At 40.2% G+C, this 21,238-nt stretch overlaps 1 protein-coding gene across 1 annotated transcript in view; it reads right to left on the bottom strand.

The window, feature by feature from the left end:
- Heca (hdc homolog, cell cycle regulator) overlaps window positions 1–21,238 on the bottom strand; it is a 44,688-nt gene that overhangs the window by 11,283 nt on the left and 12,167 nt on the right. The window contains exon 2 of the mRNA XM_059272712.1: window positions 562–1,602. Within this exon, the coding sequence (XP_059128695.1) occupies window positions 562–1,602 (1,041 nt within the window). The remainder of the gene's footprint in view (window positions 1–561; window positions 1,603–21,238) is intronic.

Raw genomic sequence — 21,238 nt, 5'->3', positions numbered from 1 at the left:
TTCAAGTTATGGCTAGAATGTGCCCAAGTCTGTCGTACATATAAGCTGACCACTACACTTCCCAACCAAGGTCATGCCTGGGTTTTCAATCATCCCCCATTTTCCTTCTGATGCCATCAACAGTCTTGTCTTCCACAATTGTCAAATTAATTCAGTATTAAGAAGACATGCTGTCCCTTCCTGTTTACAAGGATCAGAGCCTGTTAGGCACATTAAAGGACTCAAACTGACTATTTCACAGCAAAGAGAATAATGTAATTCCTTCTCTAAATTTTTACCCTGCTGTGAAAAGCTAAACATCGGTGATCCTTTCTTCAAATTAGCACAGAACAAAAACATAAAATTACCCGCCAGGCCAACTGAACCCAGTACAGTGACATCAGGATACAAAAACCACCAGCCCACTAGGTGAAGCTGAAATACTCATGTTCCATAGCCCTTGGCTAGAACAAAACCACGTCAGTTACAATTAAATAAAAGAAAAAAAGGATGCAATTCCACCGTGTTTGCTTTTGGGGTTTTAACAAACAGAAAGCAGGCAAGGTGAATCAACACCTATACCTTGAAGGTGACAAGGAACATCGTATTCAATCTCATCATGTCTTGAGGGGCTTAAGAACAGAGTTCCATCCACTAGTGGGAACTGTTCAAACACGGGGAGTGCCCGGTGGCACAAGGCGCAGTTTACAACATTTCTGTGGCTGGCACTGAGGGCTGCGAGAATGAACTTCCGGAGATCCTCGCCTTGGCCCACTTGGGCATCGTCTTCCATCCGAACATGGAAAGTGTTCAGCTTATGCCTGGGGATGTGAGTGAGGAGTTCAGAGAGGTCCAGTCGCCGCAGGAACTGCACAGGGGTGTCAAAGTGCCCTGCTCTGTGTACAGACAGACCAGCCGAACTGTAATCAAAGTGGGCATTTCTGAACACATGGCCCCCGGGCATGGCCTTCTTGTGAGGCTCAAGATGAATGGCGTTCTTTAAGAATTCCCCGAGGTATCTGGAGGAGCGGGGACCACTAAAGTGGGCTGGAGAGAGGATAGAGTAACCAGAGGGTGGAGACTGGCCAGGGGAGCCACAGGGAGAGCGGGCCCCATAGGCTGCAGCATTGACTGTCTTTTCCTGGGAGTTCTGCCTGTCCATGGAGTGCCGCCGGGGAAGGTCATGGTTCAGGCCTTTCTGGGGCTTGTTCAGGGGCCTGCATTTTTTTGTCTCCTCCCCAGCCTCCCCTGGAGGCCTCGCTGTGTTCTTTTCTGACCCAGACTTCTTCTTTTTGTCATCTTGCATCCGCTTTACCTGGTACCAGTCTGTGTCCTTTTTTAAGTGGCCCTGCCCGCAGCGGCAGGAACAGAAGCGGAAGGCCAGGTCGTAGCCCTTCTTGGTCCACATGTTCTGGCGGCACTGCTTCTCGTTCCAGCTGCGAGCCCTGCCAATGCAGTTGAACTGCACCAGGATGCTGCTCTCCCACTCATAGAAGCACTGCAGGTGCATCCACGTGCTGCAGGGGCAGTGCTCGTTGTTACACACCACCTTCTGGTAGTCATCCTTCTCCAGGTCCACCGGCCTCCCGAAGCTGCAGATCAGGGGTGTGGCACACGGAGCTTCTAAAGAAGAATAGAACAGGGTCAGTACACAAGCTCTGAGGACCCCAGGGGGGGCACCAACCCATCCCCATCGGCGCATTCATGCCAGTTAGACCACCACTGGAACAAATGCCAGGCAGATTTAGAAACATTCACCATTTTCTTCTAATATGATGCTGTCCCAAAGGAATTTACTTTCTATTATTAATTATCTGTGGAAAAACATACTGTTAAGCTTCAAGCCACCTAAATCCTTCATAGTTCAATTGTGTTTCAGGCCTTATGACAGTGTGGTATAAAGTTTTCTCAAGATGTGGGTGTAACAACAGGCACTTCCAGAATTCCTTTAAAAATGAGTCACTGCAGGGCAACTAGGAATTACTATGAAGCCATTAAACCAACCAGTTGTGGTGGCATCTTCAAATGCTCTATCAGGGGTTTTAGATTGTCCTGAACAGCAAATCACTGAGAAAATAGACCAGCCTCATCTCAACTTTTCTTCTAGAGTCATCAGACACTAATGGCAGGATGTCTGATCAAACAGAACTCCACTGTCCAGTTGTGGAAGAAAACAACCATTCTCTTAAAGTATACAGACAGAAAGCAACATAGAGGTATTTCTGCAGTCTTACATATGTTACCCATGCAGGGTCCAAACAGCTAACAGGTGCCTAGAAATGAAGAAAACATACTAACAAAGCAGGCTCATTTCTTAAGAGGTAAATGTGTGCATATATTTATATTATATAGATAGGTTATCATTTTTAGTGAGAAATAATGCTTAGAGAGTTCACAGTACCTAGCAATAAAGCTTACTAATGGTGTTCTTATCATTAATGGAATCCTAACTATACAGCTTATAGCATTTTTGTTTGTTAAAGAAGCTTTGTAAGGTAATAGCTGAAGGTCTAAACAAGAGATAGTAAAAATGTGTATTCAAAGAGGGAAATTAAGAGCCTGGCAGGGCAGGAACAGAGTAGACACAGTTCTGGCCATGCCAAGGAAGAAGACATGATGCCACAGGCCCAAACTAGCAGACACCAGTTATGTGGGCAGGGGCTAAGTGTGACTCCCCGCCCAGAAAAGACCAGCACATCAAACAACAGACCAACAGGCTAGCCCAACTGGTCTCTCTGCACTTCTGCAATTTTCAACATAATTCATGAACTCCCCTTAAGTTCCAGTCTGCATTTCCATGCTGTTCCTCTTCGGCCTCCTGCCAGGACTAGTGCTCAGCATTTCTCTCTTCACTTCCCCAAGTCAAACTAAAAGCAAAATTTGCTATTCCTTAACAAGGGCAGGCACTAGCAGCATTTGGACAATTCTTTGTGGAGCATGACTGTAACACCGGCATTACAGGAAGTTACCATTACTGGACCCTGAGCATTTGACCTGTATAACTCCACCCACCTCAACTTCCTATGATTTGGGGGTGGGCTACTGTGGCTGGACCCCAGGCCTTGGCCCATGCTAGGAAAGTGCTCTACCAGTGTACTGCACCCCCAGGTCTACCCAACTAGGAACCATTGGGTTTGGTCAAAAAGGTTCCAAGTGCTACACAGAGGCATTTAAAATACATCTGCTATAAATTAGATGCTAAGGAAGCACTCTGAGACTTAAAAGTTGTTTTAGATTCCATACCTACGGTGGTGGCACTGTGAAACTTGGGACAGGGAGGAAAGGAGTGCACTGATCAGAAAACATGAAAGCCTGAACTCAGGGAGCAATGCCAGATATCTGGCAGTGCAAGAGACACAGAAGAGCAACAATCTGACTGACTTCCCTGTCTGGGACCTGATGAGCAGAAAGTACTTGTTTGATGGAGAAAAGAAGAATATGACCAGAGCTCAAACATAGAGTACAGATGGAATCACACATTCAGAGATGCAAGTTAAATTCCTAGGACCCAAGAGATATGCAAAGAGAATATGAGACATGAACATACACAAGGGATTGGGAAGAAAGTTGTGAGCAGTAGGTACTAACACCAAGGATGGTACAAGCGAGTCTGCTACAGAGAACAGTAAGGCAGAAGACCCTTAAAGGCTGTGCAAATATTAGCTCTGACTCCTGCATTCCAATTATCTCCTTCAGAGTGGGATGACAGGGCCTCAGCAAAATGGCCCTAAATGACTACTGTGGTTTCTCCAGCTGTCCCCTAGGAGTCTAAATCCTAATCTTCATTTGTCTAAATCCCATTTTACACAAGAGAGCAAGTCATACATAGTATTAATTCTGCCACCAAAATGCCTGCATACCAGTAGCATTTCTAGCAGTGGTTCTCAACGTTCCTAACGCTGTGACCCTTTAATACAGTTCCTCATGTTGTGGTGACCCCCAACTATAAAAACCATTTTCGTTGCTACTTCATAACTGTAATTTTCCTACTGTTATGAATCATAATGTAATATCTGTGTTTTCTGATCTTAGGTTGACCCTTGTGAAAGGGTTGTTTGACCCCCAAAGGAGGCACAACCCACAGGTTGAGAACATGTGATTTACAAGCTAGGAATTCTTGAACAAGTTACTTCTCGTCAGTTTCTTCTGTGAAAAATGCAGATAAAAACAGTACTTGGTTGTTGATGACAAATACATGCATATACACAGGGTGCTTAAAATAGATAGGGCGTGACATCTACAAAACCTTAGTTTCTCCTGCCTACTGCTTCAAGGCCTACCTCCAGACACCAACTGCACCACCTAGCCCAGGGCATTTACAATCAGAGGCTGAATAAAGTTGCATAAAAGACACTGGCATGTAAACTCACACGTGACAAAAGCAGAAGGAAGAGCTGTAACCCTATATGGAAAAAGACCCAAATATACTAAAGCACGCTGAAAAAAAATCCTAAGAATGGTTCCTACTGGGTAACTATAGTCACCTGGATTGTATCCTTTAAAATGTTAGTCAATTAAACAAAATTCAGTTGCTTTAATCTTCAATTCTTCATATCTCTGAAATAAAATAATAATAACCATGATATATATGAACTCAGAATTAATTAAGTGTGAAAGATCTCTTCATTCACAATATTCAGAATGGTGCCTTAAAAAAACAGACAGGGGGCCAGGCGGTGGTGGCACACGCCTTTGATCCCAGCGCTCAGGAGACAGAGGCAGGTGAATCTCTGTGAGTTCGAGGCCAGCCTGGTCTACAAAGTGAGTTTCAGGATAGGCTTCAAAAGCTACACAGAGAAACCCTGTCTCGAAAAACCAAAAAAAAAAAAAAAAAAAAAACCAGACAGACTAAGGTGGACTAATAAGAGGAAATTATATTTGCATCACCTCCAAAAGCAGCAGATAGATACATTCAAATCTGAATATCAAGCACCTCCCGTATAACAGAGCTCTGAAGCTGGAAGAGTCATCAAATTGTACCGCGAGCTCAATAGAGAGAGATGGAAGTCCATAGCTCTGCCCACACATCCCTGTCCCTCTAACTCATCACAGCCAGTCTCGCCTGCCTTCTCCTTCGCCGTTTCTATGTTGAAAGGCCCTGCTATAGTGTGGACATGGTTGGGTTCTCCCCATGTATTCATGTGTTGGAGGCTTGGTCCTCGTTACAGCAACATGAGAGGATATGGTGTCGGGGGGGGGGGGGGGGGGGGGGGGGGGGGGGCTAATGGGAACTGAGCTCTTGGAAGGAAACTCTGGTCTCTGGAGCAACAGTACAGTTACTGGGTTGCTCTCTTTCTTGACGTTTGTCTTCTTTTAGTGAGGAATACCTCTGAAATGTAATTACAGTAACCTAACTGACTGATGACCTGTTCCTGTACTATTTCCATCATTACCATACACCATAATGTGATACAATCATAAGGACCCTGCACAGAACTAGGCCCATGCAGGTACCATGCCCTGGAACCCACAAACCTATTAATTAAACAAACAAAATCTTCATAAGCAGCCTGCCACAGGTATTTCACTATGGCAATGAAAAGCTGACTAATATTAGTCACCACTCCACCCTGTCAGTCCTGCATGTTTACACATCAGCCACTGTAATGTGGCCTTATAGCTAGGCCACAAAAACAAAAACAAAGTCAAGAGCCTGCTTACCGTTAAGTAATAAATGCAGCAGACACCTTACTCTATGACACAACCTCCAACCCCAGAGTGAGGACGGGAGGAAGGCAGGAGATGAAGCAATAGGGGATAGAAACAGTAAAAGGGAGAGCACATCAGGAACAGCCCAGGGACTTCTGTTGGTACCCTCACCTCTGATGCTGGATAAGCAACAGAGAAGAGTAAGAAAGATGGAGCTCAGGTGCTAATTCTGCTGCTCACCTACCCTGAGCCATTTATCATCTGCGAAGATTAAAAACATCTGCCTATTCACCTCAGATGTATGTAGACTTTCTAAACTGTAAAGTTCCATTATATTGTTTTCTATTACTTCTACCATAACCTTAGTTAGTGGCTAACTCCCCAACTAAATGCAAACTGCCCCATCGTATTTCCTATATTTGTTTTGGATTTACCATACAGTAAGTGCTTAGAAATTAAGTAAGTGGGTGATGCCACACTATTCTCCATTTCCTAACCAAAACTTCTAGGAAAAGATTCTGTGACTCTAAGAAAATAGCACCAATAGCATTCTAAATCTCATCTACAACAAATTAGTTATATATAAAATCCCTAACCCTTTTGTTGTCTTGAGACAGGGTCTCACTACATAGCCCTGGCTATCTTGGACCTTACTATATAGACCAAAGCAGGCCTCAAACTCATGAGATAAGCCTGGCTCTATTAGTGCTGAGATTAAAGGCGTGTACCACTTAAAATCCTTACTTCTTAAGAATAGCAGTCCCACAAAGACATAAATGGGATGAACTAACCAGACACAGCTAAAGACCTTTAATGAAGAAGAGTAACTACATTCAGTAAGAGCATGTGTCAGAACCATCTCTTGGGACATAAATCATAACAACCTAACAAGTGAAACTAAAAATGTTCTTTTATACAGTCAGCAATGTTAAAAAAAAAATTGTATGATGTCTACAGAGCTAAGGAAACAGCTCAGCTAGTAAAGTGCTTGCTGTCACCCACGAGTGCATGAGTTTGAATCCCCAGAACCATCATAAAAGCCAGGTGCAGTGATCCTCATCTGTTAACCCCAGTACTGCAGGGAGGAGGTAGACAGGCAGATCCTTAGAGCTTGCTGGCTAGCCAATCAGTGATCTCCATGTTTAGTAGGACACTATCTTAAAAAATAAAGTGGAGCCCAATAAAGACTCCCAAGGTCAACTTCTGGCTTTTCACATGCACACAGGTGTATACACACAAATCTGTATACACACATACCACACACACACACACACACACACCACACATCACATATACTACCCCCCATACACATACCCAAACATGTATATAACCTTCCAGGGTCTGTTTTCATAGGTTTATCATCAAGTATTCAGGACCCAGTTTCTATTTCTCCATGCTCAAGAGAAAATATGCAAAGGTCAGCTCATTCTGGGCAAAACCCTGAAGAGTTTCAAGTCTCTACAATAGTAACAGGGCTAAGGTCACTTGTCCATCTGTCTTCTCTTTCCCAAAATCCTCGTCCTATACACTGCCCCTACTTCAGGCCTAATAAATAACCTTTTAAAGGGTCTGGTGAATGGTCAAAATGCAGAGAACAGCTGACTATGTGATGCCCACCCCCAGTTAATAATACATCTACAACACAAGTCCTACATCTAAGTGGGAGTACTATGGAGAAGAGGAGAGGAGCCAATGGACCAGTATGTCTCTATTGTGAGACAGTGTCTTCTATTCTCACAAGGAAGCTGCATCCATGAAATCTCAACAATATGGTTGCCTAAACAAAACCTGCAGAACGACAGCACTAGCTGACATGCCAATATGGGTGGGGGAAATCTCACAAGGGCCCACCCTTAAATGCAGGGCTGCAGGCAATCATTGGCTGCTAAGAGCAAGAGATTAGTCTTCTCCAGGCACAAGCCTCCTGACAGATTTATCTAATCCCAAATGGTCAACCCTAAATACACATACATAAGAGCAACACTAAATGAACTCAGCAGTGTGTGTGTGTATGCAAAGATGTGTGTGTGTGTGTGTGTGTGTGTGTGTGTGTGTGTGTGTGACACAATAATTAAAGAGGTAGAAGAATTTGAGAGAGAGTAAGGGGGCATACAGGAGGAGTTGGAGGGAAGAGAGACCAGAGTAGAAATGATATAGTATTCATGTATGAAACTTTCAAAAAATAAAAACAAATTTAAATTTCAAACAATAAAGAGTAGTCATTTACTGCTCACCTATAAACCCCATCCGACAGACAGCTCCCATTCACACTAACTGTGCCACAAATAAGGTAGTACTGCTTTCAGTTCTCTCCAGCACTCTTAAGACAATTTCAAGAATCCTAAGCAGACAGAGAGCTAGGTGGGGCTAGGTCAGGAAGATCGTCTGAAGTTCTAAAGGTTTTCTAGACCTTTAAAGTCTACAGTGGAGACAAGGTCTTATGTAACCTGGTACACCTGTGACCCTATGTAATAAATGTTCTGTTGATGGAAGGAACCCACCAAGCAAATGCAGTGCTCAGGAGCAGCTGAGGGACTGGTGAACTGTTGTGGAATTTGTTTCCATCAATGGCTTTAGTGGGTACAAACCCTAGGGCGTGGCTTTCTGTCTGCACACCACTCTACTCCCTCCGCTCTTAAGGAGTCACATATGCAGACAGAAAGCCACGCCCTAGGGTTTGTACTCCCAAAGCCATTGGTGGAAACGAATTCCCACAACAGTGAACAGAGACAGAAAGGAGGGAACAGGCATGTATATCCAGCCCCTTTTTATCACCTCACTTCTTCAAACAACTGTGAGTCCAGCCTTCTGTACTCAGGACACCAAATATGAATTTCAGGATGTTTCTGAACAAACTCCATGTCAAAAGTAGTATCCTCTCACAGCATGAAATTCTTGATAACTGTTTTCATTTTCTAGCTTCAGATGTGGGAGTCAATATATGTAGCTATGACACTAAGCTCTCAATTTATTTTTCAGGCCTTGAACAAGACAATTAACTGCCCCCATGCCTCTGTTTTCTTACGTGTAAAATGGTAGAAATAACAGTGCCTACCTCAAAGGTCACTATGAGTTATAGAAGTTATTGAAGTGGTTCAAATAGAGCTTAACACATTCATTTAACTATAAGCCATTATTGCTAAAAGCTAATTTTGCAACACTTGATGTAAAAAAAAAAAAAAATCAAGAACTGAGTTTGTAACACCGCTACAACAAAGGCGACCAACCTTTCCACACAGGCAGCCTGCCTAGACACATGGGGGATGAGGAGTGTAGCACACACTTCAAGAAGTGTACATTAACCCTTCTCACTTACCCCTTACACTACACACAAGTACACGCCCTCCTCTTTCTCACCTGGTTCCTCTTGGCTTTCTCTTAACCTCAAATCCCTTCCACAAACTCTAGACCAAAGGAACTCCTGACTCCAGCCTATGCCATCTCTCTCTGTAGTGAGTCTCCAAGCACCATATTTAAATGTTCCCAGTCAAAATGCTACCATTATCTTGCCTTCACTACTTTCAACATAGTGACTTCTCATATTCGTTTTTAAGCTATAAAGTAGTAGTAGTGTATTTTTTCTCCACAACAAACAAAGCAGCATGGCATACTCCAAACATTTCACTAATTGACTTGTTTTAACACCTTAAAGATGTTCTCAATGTCAGAAAAATAAGTACTTTGTTATTATCTTTTTTCCAACCTAAGCCCTTTTATTCCAAACTTGGGGTGACAGGGGATTCATAAAGCACAAAACTAAATTTTATTCATGAAGCTGGTCCTAAAGACCTGCCACAACAAAAAACAATCATCTTTAGTCTGGGATCAAGCATGGAGAAAACATGCTCAAAACACATAAATATGTAATCACTGTGTTGCATCTGGATATAGTGTCTTAAATTTGTCAGCTTTAGTTCTACTACTTCTCAGTTTATCTCATAAATTAACAGTGTGATAGGTCATAATATCTTTCATCCCATCTCTTCCAAAGTTACTAACTTTCACAATGATTTAAACACTAATATCAATTCACCCAAATACTTTGAAGGGTATAGAATTTTAAATTATAACAGTGAACATCAAAATAACACAATATCACCCAGATCTTTGAAGACTTTCTATTAAGGTTAAGCATTCACATAATAACAATGCCAAAAGTTAGTAGTTCTGAGATAAAAAGGCAGGACCATTGAGTAACAACGTATTTTTATAATTCAATGACCTGCCAGCTTTAGAAATATGAAATGTGTTTGGAGAAATTTGGAGTAATGTGTTTGCTAAAATTCTGCACATAATGTAAAGCTTTTATTAATATTATTTGCCGGGAGGTGGTGGCACACGCCTTTAATCCCAGCACTCGGGAGGCAGAGCCAGGTGGATCTCTGTGAGTTCGAGGCCAGCCTGGGCTACCAAGTGAGTTCCAGGAAAGGCGCAAAGCTACACAGAGAAACCCTGTCTCAAAAAACCAAATATATATTATTTATGTCATTATTTGAGATTTGAGATTTGTATAGTTAGATTTATATAATAGGCTCTTACTGTCCTAGACAATAAATTTGCAGGCTACTTTTTCCCTTGCTCAGATTTAGAGCTTAAGGATACTAGAAAACTACATGGTACTCGAGCATCTGAATGCTCTACTAGCACTCCTCTGAAGAAAAAGCAGGGTCAGATCTCTAAACTGCATCACATCCTAAAACTAGGTTTTTATGTGCAAGGGCATGTATGTAGATGTGGATTATCCACAGAGAGCTTTTTGGACAGTTAAATGTTGTATCTCATTTTTACAGACTTCATGCCATTTTTTTAGCACTGCACTACAATTTTAAAGCCTTTTTGTTAAGAAAACAGGCTTGGTTTTGATGATCTTTGTCAATATTCTCTTTAGTCAGTAACAAATAGTCAAAATTTGGCCTAAATTACAGATTCCCACTTACCTCAAAATGTACTTCTTCTCCCCCAAATGGTGTCTGAAGGACAAAACCTATAGGAAGGTCCCTGTCCTCCCCCACCTCTGGAATTCCTATGGTTGAAGATGCAAAGAGGTTTACCTCTTCCCTAAGCTGTCCAACAGATAAAGTATGATTGTATGATTATCTGGCAATGTGAGCAGTAAAGACCAGCTTTCTAACAGAAAATATAACCAATATTCACTACTATTCAATATGTTCTAGAAGCTCAACTGAGAAGCAATTTTAAGTCATATTTCATAGATATGATAATCACAGTAACTAAAACAAGGACATACGGAAAAAAGCATAATATATTTCCCAAATGCTTGTCTTAGTTAAGGTTTCTATTGCTGTGATTTAAAAACACCAAGACCAAAAGCAACTTCAGGAACAAAAAGTTTACTTCAGCTTACAACTTTCAGTTCACACTGTATCACTGAGGGAAGTCAAGTCAAGAATTCAAGGCAGGAACTGAAGCTGAGACCACAGAGAAACACTGCTTACTGGCTTGCTCATTCAAGGCTTGCTTGGCCTGCTTTCTTACACAACTTAGAACCACTTGCCAAGGGATTGGCACCACCCACAGTGAGCTAGGCCCTCCCATATCAATCACTAATCAAAGACTGTCCTGCAGGCTTACCTACAAGCCAATCTGTTGGAGGCATTTTCTCAACTAAGGTTTCCTCTTCCCAGAGGGCTCTATAGCTTGTGCCAAGTTGACAAAAACTTAACCAGAATAGTGCTTTAAGATTCAAGCTGTAAACTTCACATAGGAGATACTTCAGAGAGCTCTAAGGAAGTTTTCTCAACAAGACTGTCATAGATAAATGCATAAGGATCCTTCCAATTTCTCCAATAGGCAGTCTGCCCTACAGTGTGTCATCTTAAATCAGTCCTGGATTTTTCTTATGGGATATGGACACTGGAGACATCATGGTGTAGGACTCCTATGAAGAAAAAAAGCAAAAACAAAACAGACCTTTCAAGCCAAATGGCTAAGGGCTAGTTACTGGGCCACACTGTTTCATCCCTTGGACAAAGTGCTTTTAATAATGGGAGCAAACAAAATAAATGTAGTTTATTTACAAAAAAGATATTGTTCACTGTTTTACAATGTCTTATAGTTAAGTGACTGGTTTTTGTTTTTTAATCTAATAAAGACTAGAGCATACCACCACTACTTATGTTTGCCTCCTCCCCTTGTAGTAAAAATACGAAAGCTAAATTTGTGACCTAGCTCTACTAATGGCTTAAGAAAAGCACTACCTTGCCTAGTAAGTATGTCCCTATTACTAGCACTCTAATTATTTAATTATTTACCTTATACCATGTTATTCTTTTGAAGGCCAATTTAAATTAATTGTGGAAAAGGAGTGTATAACTAAAACAAAAGTCTCTTCACCACCGGCTTTCATAACTTCCAATTCAGTTTACCCAAATATGAATTAAAGCCTGTATTTGATAGGTACCAAAGTTCTAGCTCTCCTTTTTCAAAGTCAGCCAGAGAAAGGTGCCACCTGGTTGGCCTCATTGCAAATTCAGTGAGCACCCTTTCCTCTGAAGTAACACATGACTTCAAGCCCTGCCAGTCTAGTAGATTCTTTTATCTTTTTTTGTATTGAAGCGAAATAGTATGGAAGACAGAAAGATAAACACAAATGAGCATTTGGCAATATTGATAATACACTGTGTGCTAATATGACATCAGTGCTTGCCACTTTCCCCTTCTCATTTCTTTGTCTTCTTTTCTCCTTCCCCTTTCCCTTCCTTTTCTTACTTCTTTGCTGGGGAAGCCTAGGGCATGGCATAGCTACTCTCTACAGCTGAACTCTACCTCCACCTGCTTTTTGGGGAGAAGGGGAGGGCAGTTTGAAAGAGTATCTCACTATGTAGCACAGGCTGTCCTTGAACTCAAAATCCTTGAGCTTCCTGCCTTAGCCTCCCAAGAGCTGGTTAGACTGGTTGGTTGGTTGGTTTTGGTCAGATGTAGTAAACTAGTTCATCTCAGGGTCAAATACTTCAACATGTACTCTATTTTTGATCTGGAATACAAGGGCCCCTGTGTTAAAGGCTTGACGCTCAGCCTGGTTAACAGGATGTGATGAACTTTGAGAAGTGGGGGCCAAATGGAAGGCTTTCGGGTCACTGAGAGTGTGGCCTAGTGGGGATTTGTGGGCTACCAGCTGTTTCCTGTCTTTCTCACTTTCTGGCCACTATACGAGTGGTCTGGGTCTACCACGTTTTGATGATGTACAGTTGCAGAACGACAGGGCCAATTTCTGAAACTACAATTTCTAAAATCATATGCCAAAATTAACGTTTTTTTGTTTGTTTGTTTTTGAAATAGGGTCTCTCTCTATGTAGCCTGAAACTGCAACTCACTATGCAGACCAGGCTGGCCTCAACTTCAGAGATCTATCTGCCTCTGTCTTCTAAGTGATGGGATAAAATCATGTGCTACCACACCCAGCAACCTCTTCTTCTTATAAATAGATTATCTTAAGAATTTGATACAGTGACAAAACATGATTACCACACTGTAGAAGAAAAGAAAATACATGGCATCTCTGAAAATACGCTAATTCCTATCAGCTGCTGAAGATGTAGGCCAATTCAAGAAATGTCTTAAATAATTGTTATATATATCCAGTGTGGAGTTTGTTATGGGGGTTGAACATGGTAAAAATAATAGTAGATCATATTTTCCCTTTTTTGTTTGCCTTGTATTTTTTTTAAGTTGGATGCTTAATATTAGGTAGCAACTCAAATGCTGATTTCCTTCTCTTCCAAGATTTGTTATTGCTACTTATTATTACTATACAGATTAGATAATATTCTTGAGGTAATTTTGGTGAAGTTTTTTGTCTTATGCAGTCACTAAAGTCTCTCTGTTCAGTTAATTTAGTGAGTACCTGCACAGACTTTCTTAAGTAACTTGAATTAAGTATAATACCCTTTGAAGCAAGGTTATGTGTACATATGTTGAAGCATACCTTCAAAAGGCATGGCAACTTAAAATTCTCCTTTAACCTTTACATTCTGATCCTGTGGAACCTGGAGGTTAGCCACAGACAGAAACGGGGCCTTACTTTATAAAGGTTTTCAAGGCATGCATACTTCCCTGCCCACAGGCTGGTTTTCAAGAATTTTAAGATTACATTTGAGATTGTAAGACCCCATAAAGACACTTCACTCCCCAAATTTTCTTTTTTAAGTTTCATGGACTAATTTTTGTCAGCCCCAACTATTGTTATTGTCACCTCTGGCAGCTGCAGTAATAAATAACTGCTGGCAAGTGTCTTCCACCCACATCTCAAGAACAAGGCTTTTCATTAGTAGATGAACTCTGAGCAGGTCAAGGGGACATGCCCTACTAGAGAGCTTCTAGACCAGTGATTCTCAACCTGTGGGTCACAACCCCTCTGAGTGCAGCATGTCAGATATCCTGCATCTGCTATTTACATTATGATTTCTAACAGTAGCAAAATTACAGTTATGAAGTAGCAATGAAAGAGTTTTATGGTTGGGGATAACCACAACATGAGGAACTATATTAAAGGGTCGCAGCATTAGGAAGGTTAAGAACCAGTGCTCTAGACAGATTAAACAGTGACAATTTAGCAGGCTAGGATTTTTAGAGAAATTCCAAACCTATCTCACCTTCCATGATTACCAAGCTACAAGTTTTGAAAGCTACCTTGACATGGAGGTTAAAAAAAAAAAAAAAAAAAAAGATGGGAAAAAGCAAGCTAAAACACATTACTCTGACCACCTACTTCTATTGAAAAAGCATTCTTAGAATTACTGAAAGCCTTTGGTTCATTTCCAGAGTTTGAAAACTTGATTTTGACAATTTTGCTATTATTCTCCTTGCAAGTTAACCTCAGTTAGGACAGAGGCTTCATGAAAGGATTCCACTCCATGCTAGATTGTTGTCTGGCTGGATCTTGTGTAAGCAACCGCAGTTGCTCTGAGTTCATGAGCGCATGAGTCCTGTCATGTCCAGAAGACACTGTTTTGCTTCAGTCCTCTATGACCTCTGGCTCTTACAACCTTTCTACCCCCTCTTCTAGGGTAATCTCAGAGCTCTGGGTAAGACATAATATACAGGTGTCCCATTTGTGGCTGAGTACCCCACAATCCCTTATTCTCTGCATTTCTACCAGTTCTAAGTTTCTGTATTAATCGCAATCCATTATTTTTAAGTAGTTAGTTATCAAATTACTATCATTTAGATTCTGCTTAAATACATGAAAATGACAATGCTTACATTAAACTGGCAACTGTCCTCTCATCTAGTCAAACCTTTCAAAAACTGGGTATGACAACTTAAAATGCACAAAAAGAGAGATATACAGCAAAAATTCAATTACTGTTTTTATATCAGCATTCTGAAATTGGGCTATAATCATGTCACACACATTTAGAAATCTGAGCAGCTCAGACTAAAACCACAAGTCCATAGATTATACACAAAGAACTCTATAACTAGGCCGCTGCCTACATTTTCCATTTGTCAGCTCACCACCAGGTAATAAGCAAAGCCTCTGCTGGCTTGGCCCCTCCTGTGACTGACTCACTGCAGCACCCAGAGGAACACAGACAACTGCACACAAGAGCTCAGTGACACCCACCAGTGCACATGCATAGCTCAACCTACTGGGTATTTAAGGATTCTTTCTTTATCAACTGGTAAGCTTTTTAAAAGTGAAAACTTAGTAAGATTTAAATTTTTTCAAGTAAGTTTGAGTAATTTTTCTCCACTTAAAATTAAAACACTCAATTTTACACATAAAGGCAAATTAGTACTTAAAAAATATTTTGTTAACTTCTTTCAATTAGTTCAAATTAGCAAATTAGCAAAATGAATATATAGCCGGGTGGTGGTGGCGCACGCCTTTAATCCCAGCACTCGGGAGGCAAAGCCAGGCGGATCTCTGTGAGTTTGAGGCCAGCCTGGACTACCAAGTGAGTCCCAGGAAAGGCGCAAAGCTACACAGAGAAACCCTGTCTCAAAAAACCAAAAAAATATATATATAAAATTATGTTCTGACAACTATGTTTTTTGCTTAGATTTATACAAGGTTATTACTCAAGCAACCAACTCTATACAAATAAACATGGAAGCTTCACATACCAAATAAACAGAAACAAGAAACCCAAGGCCAAGCACATCTTCAACTGTATTTAACATCACAGACTTCTAATGTTATCTCAGCATATTCACTCTATTCTCCATATAGGCCTACTCTTTTCTTAAATTCAATTAAAACCTAAAAGCCAACCTAGCTTCAAATTCAAACTAAATACAGAAAGGTATTTTACCCATTTTTAAATTCCCATTTGGGCTCCAACATGCTGACATCAGTAAGAAAGATACATCAATAATCTCCCTAAGATGGAAAATTTCCTATTTTCACTTTCTAACATAAGCCATATCAAGACCCAAATGACGCAAAACATGGCTGTTTTAGTGTATCAGAATAGAGAAAACGATCCATGCTTTTTTCTGAATGTTTCTCTAAAAATAACATAGTTTCACAGAATAAAAATAAGGCGAGCCCTTCATGCACAGTCTACAAACAATTCCTTAACACAGCAAGGATACTTTGGTCATATGCTTAAGGGTATTCAGCTTCTTGGTGGCCTTCCTTCTTCCAACCCCACACATCAGCATATAGATTAATAAAGAGCTGGGCTGGGGATGTGGCTCAGTGGTAAAATACTTGCCTGGCATGCTCATGGCCCTGGTTTGAATCCCTAGTACCACTTAAAATAAAAAGCACAGAGATAGTGATAATAATATTGAGTAACCAGATAGACTATGATACATAAAGCTCTGTAACTAAGAACAGTCTATTCCAAATGTTCAGTGCTCATACTTAACACCAAACTCACTTAACTCCTAAGCTAAACTACATTAAAGAACTATTTAAACCCAATGACTCTAACCTTTCAATTTATATAAACAAAAAAAGACAAGGAGGTAAATCTACTCTAGCTAATAGAGCTGCTAAGTTCGAGACAAGGGGGGAAAATCACAAACAAAGGCTCACTTGTCATTCAATAGAGAGGAACAATTTTCCTTGGAAAGAAAATTAAGAAACACAATTCTGTCGGTATGGAGAATATCAAATTAGACACTAGGAGAAAAGCACTGGGCACTGAGACCAAGTTCAGCGACTTTAAGGTGTATCCTGTTGGGTTAACACACCAACTCTACAGATGATTTGAGTTTAAACCAATACAATCTTATCACAACATAGTTAATTCCTTTCCTCTACACTACACCCATATATCTTAAAATAAACAATTTTATTTATTTACTTATTTTGCTGAGCTGAAAGCTCCAAAATACCATACCTTCTACCCCCATTTTCCCTTCAAACTAATCTGGTAAGAACTTTCTAGCTATGAGTTTAACAGTCATTCTCTTAGGACACAGGGAGGACAAGCCTTTGCCTAGAGCCAAACTGAACAGAACAATTCTCAAATGCACTATCAGCAGCCAACAAGTCCTCAGAGTCTGTTACAACAAGGAATGGCTTGTAGAGGAGAGGGCATGTCTCAATCTTATACCCACATACGGGAATGTGAAACCACCCAAGAATCAGTCCTGATGATGTCTTCTTGGCCTAGCAGTTTACCACACATAGACACTCAATGCAGTCTGCTACGATACAAACCTTTAAGAGGAGTCCATAAAATGTTCTAAGCTTATAGACTCTCACTGATTATTTAAGATAGGGAGGCCACAATGACTAAATATTCATTTTCTAACTTCTGTGCAACAGATATAGTTTGGTATTATGGGCATTCTCCAACATTCAAATTTGCTCATTTCAAAACTGAAGGGGGAAAAAAATGAAGTATCATTTATAAACTAATTAACAAAAAATCTAGAAATTAAATTGTACCATAAAGCCTTTTGCAGAAATTCTAGAAAGATTCTCTCAAGTAACCTGGTTTTGCCTGAGACCAACAGGAAGGTTCTCTAGGGAAATCTACACAGTAAGAGCTCTCATATCCAAATGTGTAGAGAAACAAAAGTCCCCTCCCCCTACAAAAGCAACGCATGAATTTTGGAAGATTAGCATTCACTGTGAACTCCTTGGAGGAAGGCCAAGGTCTGTCCTGGATACTTCCAACAAATCAGAGTATGCATTCATCACTAGCTGGAAAGCAGCCACCCTCCTTCAGAAACTGAGAAGGAAAAACCCATCTAGAAAGCACTAAACCCCCAGATCATGGCACAACAAATAGCTTTTTCAAACAGCTTTATGGTTTGCAGAGGGCTCATCACAAGCAATATCATGTTACCCTCACTTTCTCTATATAAAATTCAGGTTTAGGGCCAGTGAGATGGCTCAGTGGGTAAAGGTGATTGTCACCCAATGATGCAAGCCTGACGACCTGAGTTTGATCCCAGAAATCCATACAAAGGTGCAAAGAGAGAACCCACTCCAGAGTCGTCCTTTGACCTATGTGTACTGTAGAACAATGCATAACACACTACACATCAGAAACAATACTCTCTCTCTCTCCTCTCTCTCCTCTCCCCCCCCCAGAGAGAGAGAGAGAGGCACTACTTTTAAAAAGTAGGTTGGAAAGGTTCAGTAATCTTGCAAAATGGCAACACCAATGTACAACTCTAACCTGTACTCTCAATCTCACACTCTTTAGAATATGCAGTGAGATTTAAGAAGGTGTGGGGGTGCCTAGATCAGCATCATGCACAGTGCATGAATAAACTCTTGATTCAACTGAGCACATGTTCTTATTTTATTAACACACACATGCCATTTCAGTTCAAGTGCCTGAATGAGAAAAATAAAACCTTCCTTCTGACTGTGAATTTCAGTGTGTTATTATAACCAAGAATAGGCAATTTGGCCTTAAGAGGCCTCAGTTTGCAACCTGGCTCATGAGAAGAGGGAATTGGAGCCTTATCTACAGCTGCAACATGCTACTTAGATGGCATAAAACTGCACAGAATCTGAGAGTCAGGTGTTGAGCACTGAGCTCAGCTGTCTACTAGACTGTAGTGCCAAGGAATGAAGAGGGTCACAAAGGAGGGCAGTAGGAACTGTAGTCAGATCAGTAGTTGGCAAACCCAAAGTACTCAGAAGTCCATAAACTTAAGCATTACTGTGCAACCAGTAATGTTGTCTCAAGTGTCATAAACTTTATGCTATGCACAAATTTTCAAAATTCCCCCCAGATGCTGTCTCTATGTAGACAGTATATAGTCATACAAAACATTTCTAGCTAGTATAGACCAACTTAAAACTGAAAGACAAATAGTAAAATAGAACAAACAGATGCAAAATAAAATCCTGAATATACAAAGACTGTGAAAATCAATAAAACACAAAAACTTGTAAGACAAAACAAACCAACCAACCCAACCCATTAACAGGAAAATAGAAATAACCAATATACAGACAATATGTTCACTCACTGATAATCCTACAAATGCAAATGAGATGTGATTTTTTTTCATTTATGTGACTGTCAAAGATAAAAATGGTGCTCAAATTTTACTATAGAATTTTCCAATCTATGAACACAGATCTGCTTTCTGTTTACTTGTCTTCTTTATCTTTTTTTTGTAGCAATATTTTGTGATTTTCAGGCTTTAAGCTTTTCTTCTCCTTGGTTAAACTTATTTCTAAATATTGAAATCATTTTATGGCATTATAAATGAATTTTTTCTTAATTTCCTTCTTAATTTGTTCATAGCTAGTGTATAAAAATGCTAGCATTCTATGTGTTGATCTTATATTCTGGAATTTCGCCAAATTCATTTACTAATTTTAATTTTTGGTGTATAGTCATTAGGATTTTTCCATATATAAGGTCATGTTATCAATGTTCAAGGATCATTTTCCCTTCCTTTCCAATTTGAATGACTGTTCTTTTTCAAAGTGGCTGGAATTCTATGTCAATGTTGAAAAGTGGTGAACTAAAAAAAAATTGGTTTTCAAAATTCATGCCAGACAATATGAATAAATAAATATTCCACAGGCTAGTGTATAGTTTAGTGGTGTATGGTTACCTTGCAAGTATGAGGAAGCACTGGGTTCAATCCCAAGCAAGGGAGGAGAGAAAGGAGAGCAGAGAAAGAGGAGGGAGAAAAGACAAGAAATTCTATTCTGTTGACCGGAAGCTGTCCCCTACTGGGCCTTTACTGCCACTTTACCATAAGCACTGCAGGGTAAGGACACATAGACGGAGCTTTTTAAAAAACCCTTTGGAAGAAGAGTTTTGAGTTGCCCCATGTGTTAGGTATGCATATTTCTTCTTCAGGCACCGAAGGACACTTCTACCTTTCAATGCCAAGCTCTCTCCGTGACTTCTGGTATCACTGCTCTAGACTCACCATATTTGTTCATTAACAACCACTGCCAACTATCCCAGGCCTAGTCTCTCAGATGACAGGCCACATCTGCTCTCAGAAAAAAACAGCTAGAACTTAATTCTGTACACTGCCCACTTTCCATTTCTGCCCAGACAGTGTTAGCCATAACAAGTAGTAAGTTTTGTTATAATCAAATTTTATGAGTATCACATCAAAATGATCTCCACACTCAGAAATGCTCACTAAGTAATGTCAAACAGAGCTTGTGAGTCCATCTCAACACCAGAAAGGCCCTCCTGATATGTTCTTATAACCTGAAGGAGTATGATCTAAAGTATAACCAAACCTATACTTATCTCTAGGGAAAAACATACATTAAAGTATGACCACCTTACTTTACAATAGTAATCTGATGTCCCATTAACTTTAGCCAGAATGCATCCTCTTGATTAGTTTTATACAAGCTTATACCTTAAGGCATTCTGCACCTAGTAAATTGTCAATGAAATGAAAGAAATAGAAATTCTGAATTACGACATGTGGGTTATCTTTTACTATTTGTAACTGCTCTTTGCCGGGAGGGAGGGTGATATAATTTCAGTGCCAACATATTTTGAAAGTCCAGCATATGCCATTACAGTAAAAAAAAAAAAAAAAAAATTTCTTTACAAAAGTATTTTGTGTTGAAAGCTTTCAGTTTTGGAAATCTCTTATCTGCCTAAAAGCAGAGCAATCCCCCCTTTTCCCACCAGAAGAACTCAATTACCAACAATCTCCTTAATGACGCTGATTCTTACTACCAGAAGTGAGTCTCTACACCACAAAAGAGACACCATCACAAGTCTTTGATATCTTCCATATATTTTAAGAGCCCATTTATCATTCCACAAAAATAATAAATGACTTTCCCCAAAAGAGCCCCTTCCCCACTTACTCCTTACCATTAAATTGGAAAGTAAGCCTAAAATTCTATCCATGACTTTGTCCACACATTTCTGTGACAATCTAATTTGCAGTGCCTCAAGGCCTGAACCTAAGAAGGTAGAGGAAATATTTATCCTCCCTGACAATTTCACCATGAACTCACTTTATTGACTATAGTTGAGAACCATGCTAAATTATCCAATGCAGTCTAAGCAATTATATGATTAACATTCACACTTCCTCACCAAGTAATCTTGTTAAAGCTTCTTCTTAACATAGTTTTCTTAGACTATTCGAGTTTTATCTTCCTAAGTGTAAGAATACAAATAATTAGCTTCCCCTTTCCACATCTGATGAATTACAATGTAATTGA

The sequence above is a fragment of the Peromyscus eremicus genome, chromosome 8b (assembly GCF_949786415.1).
Source record: "Peromyscus eremicus chromosome 8b, PerEre_H2_v1, whole genome shotgun sequence".
In the NCBI taxonomy this organism is placed as follows: domain Eukaryota; kingdom Metazoa; phylum Chordata; class Mammalia; order Rodentia; family Cricetidae; genus Peromyscus; species Peromyscus eremicus.
The sequence above is the reverse complement of the archived record's forward strand: the minus strand, read 5'-3'. Positions and strand labels throughout refer to the sequence as shown.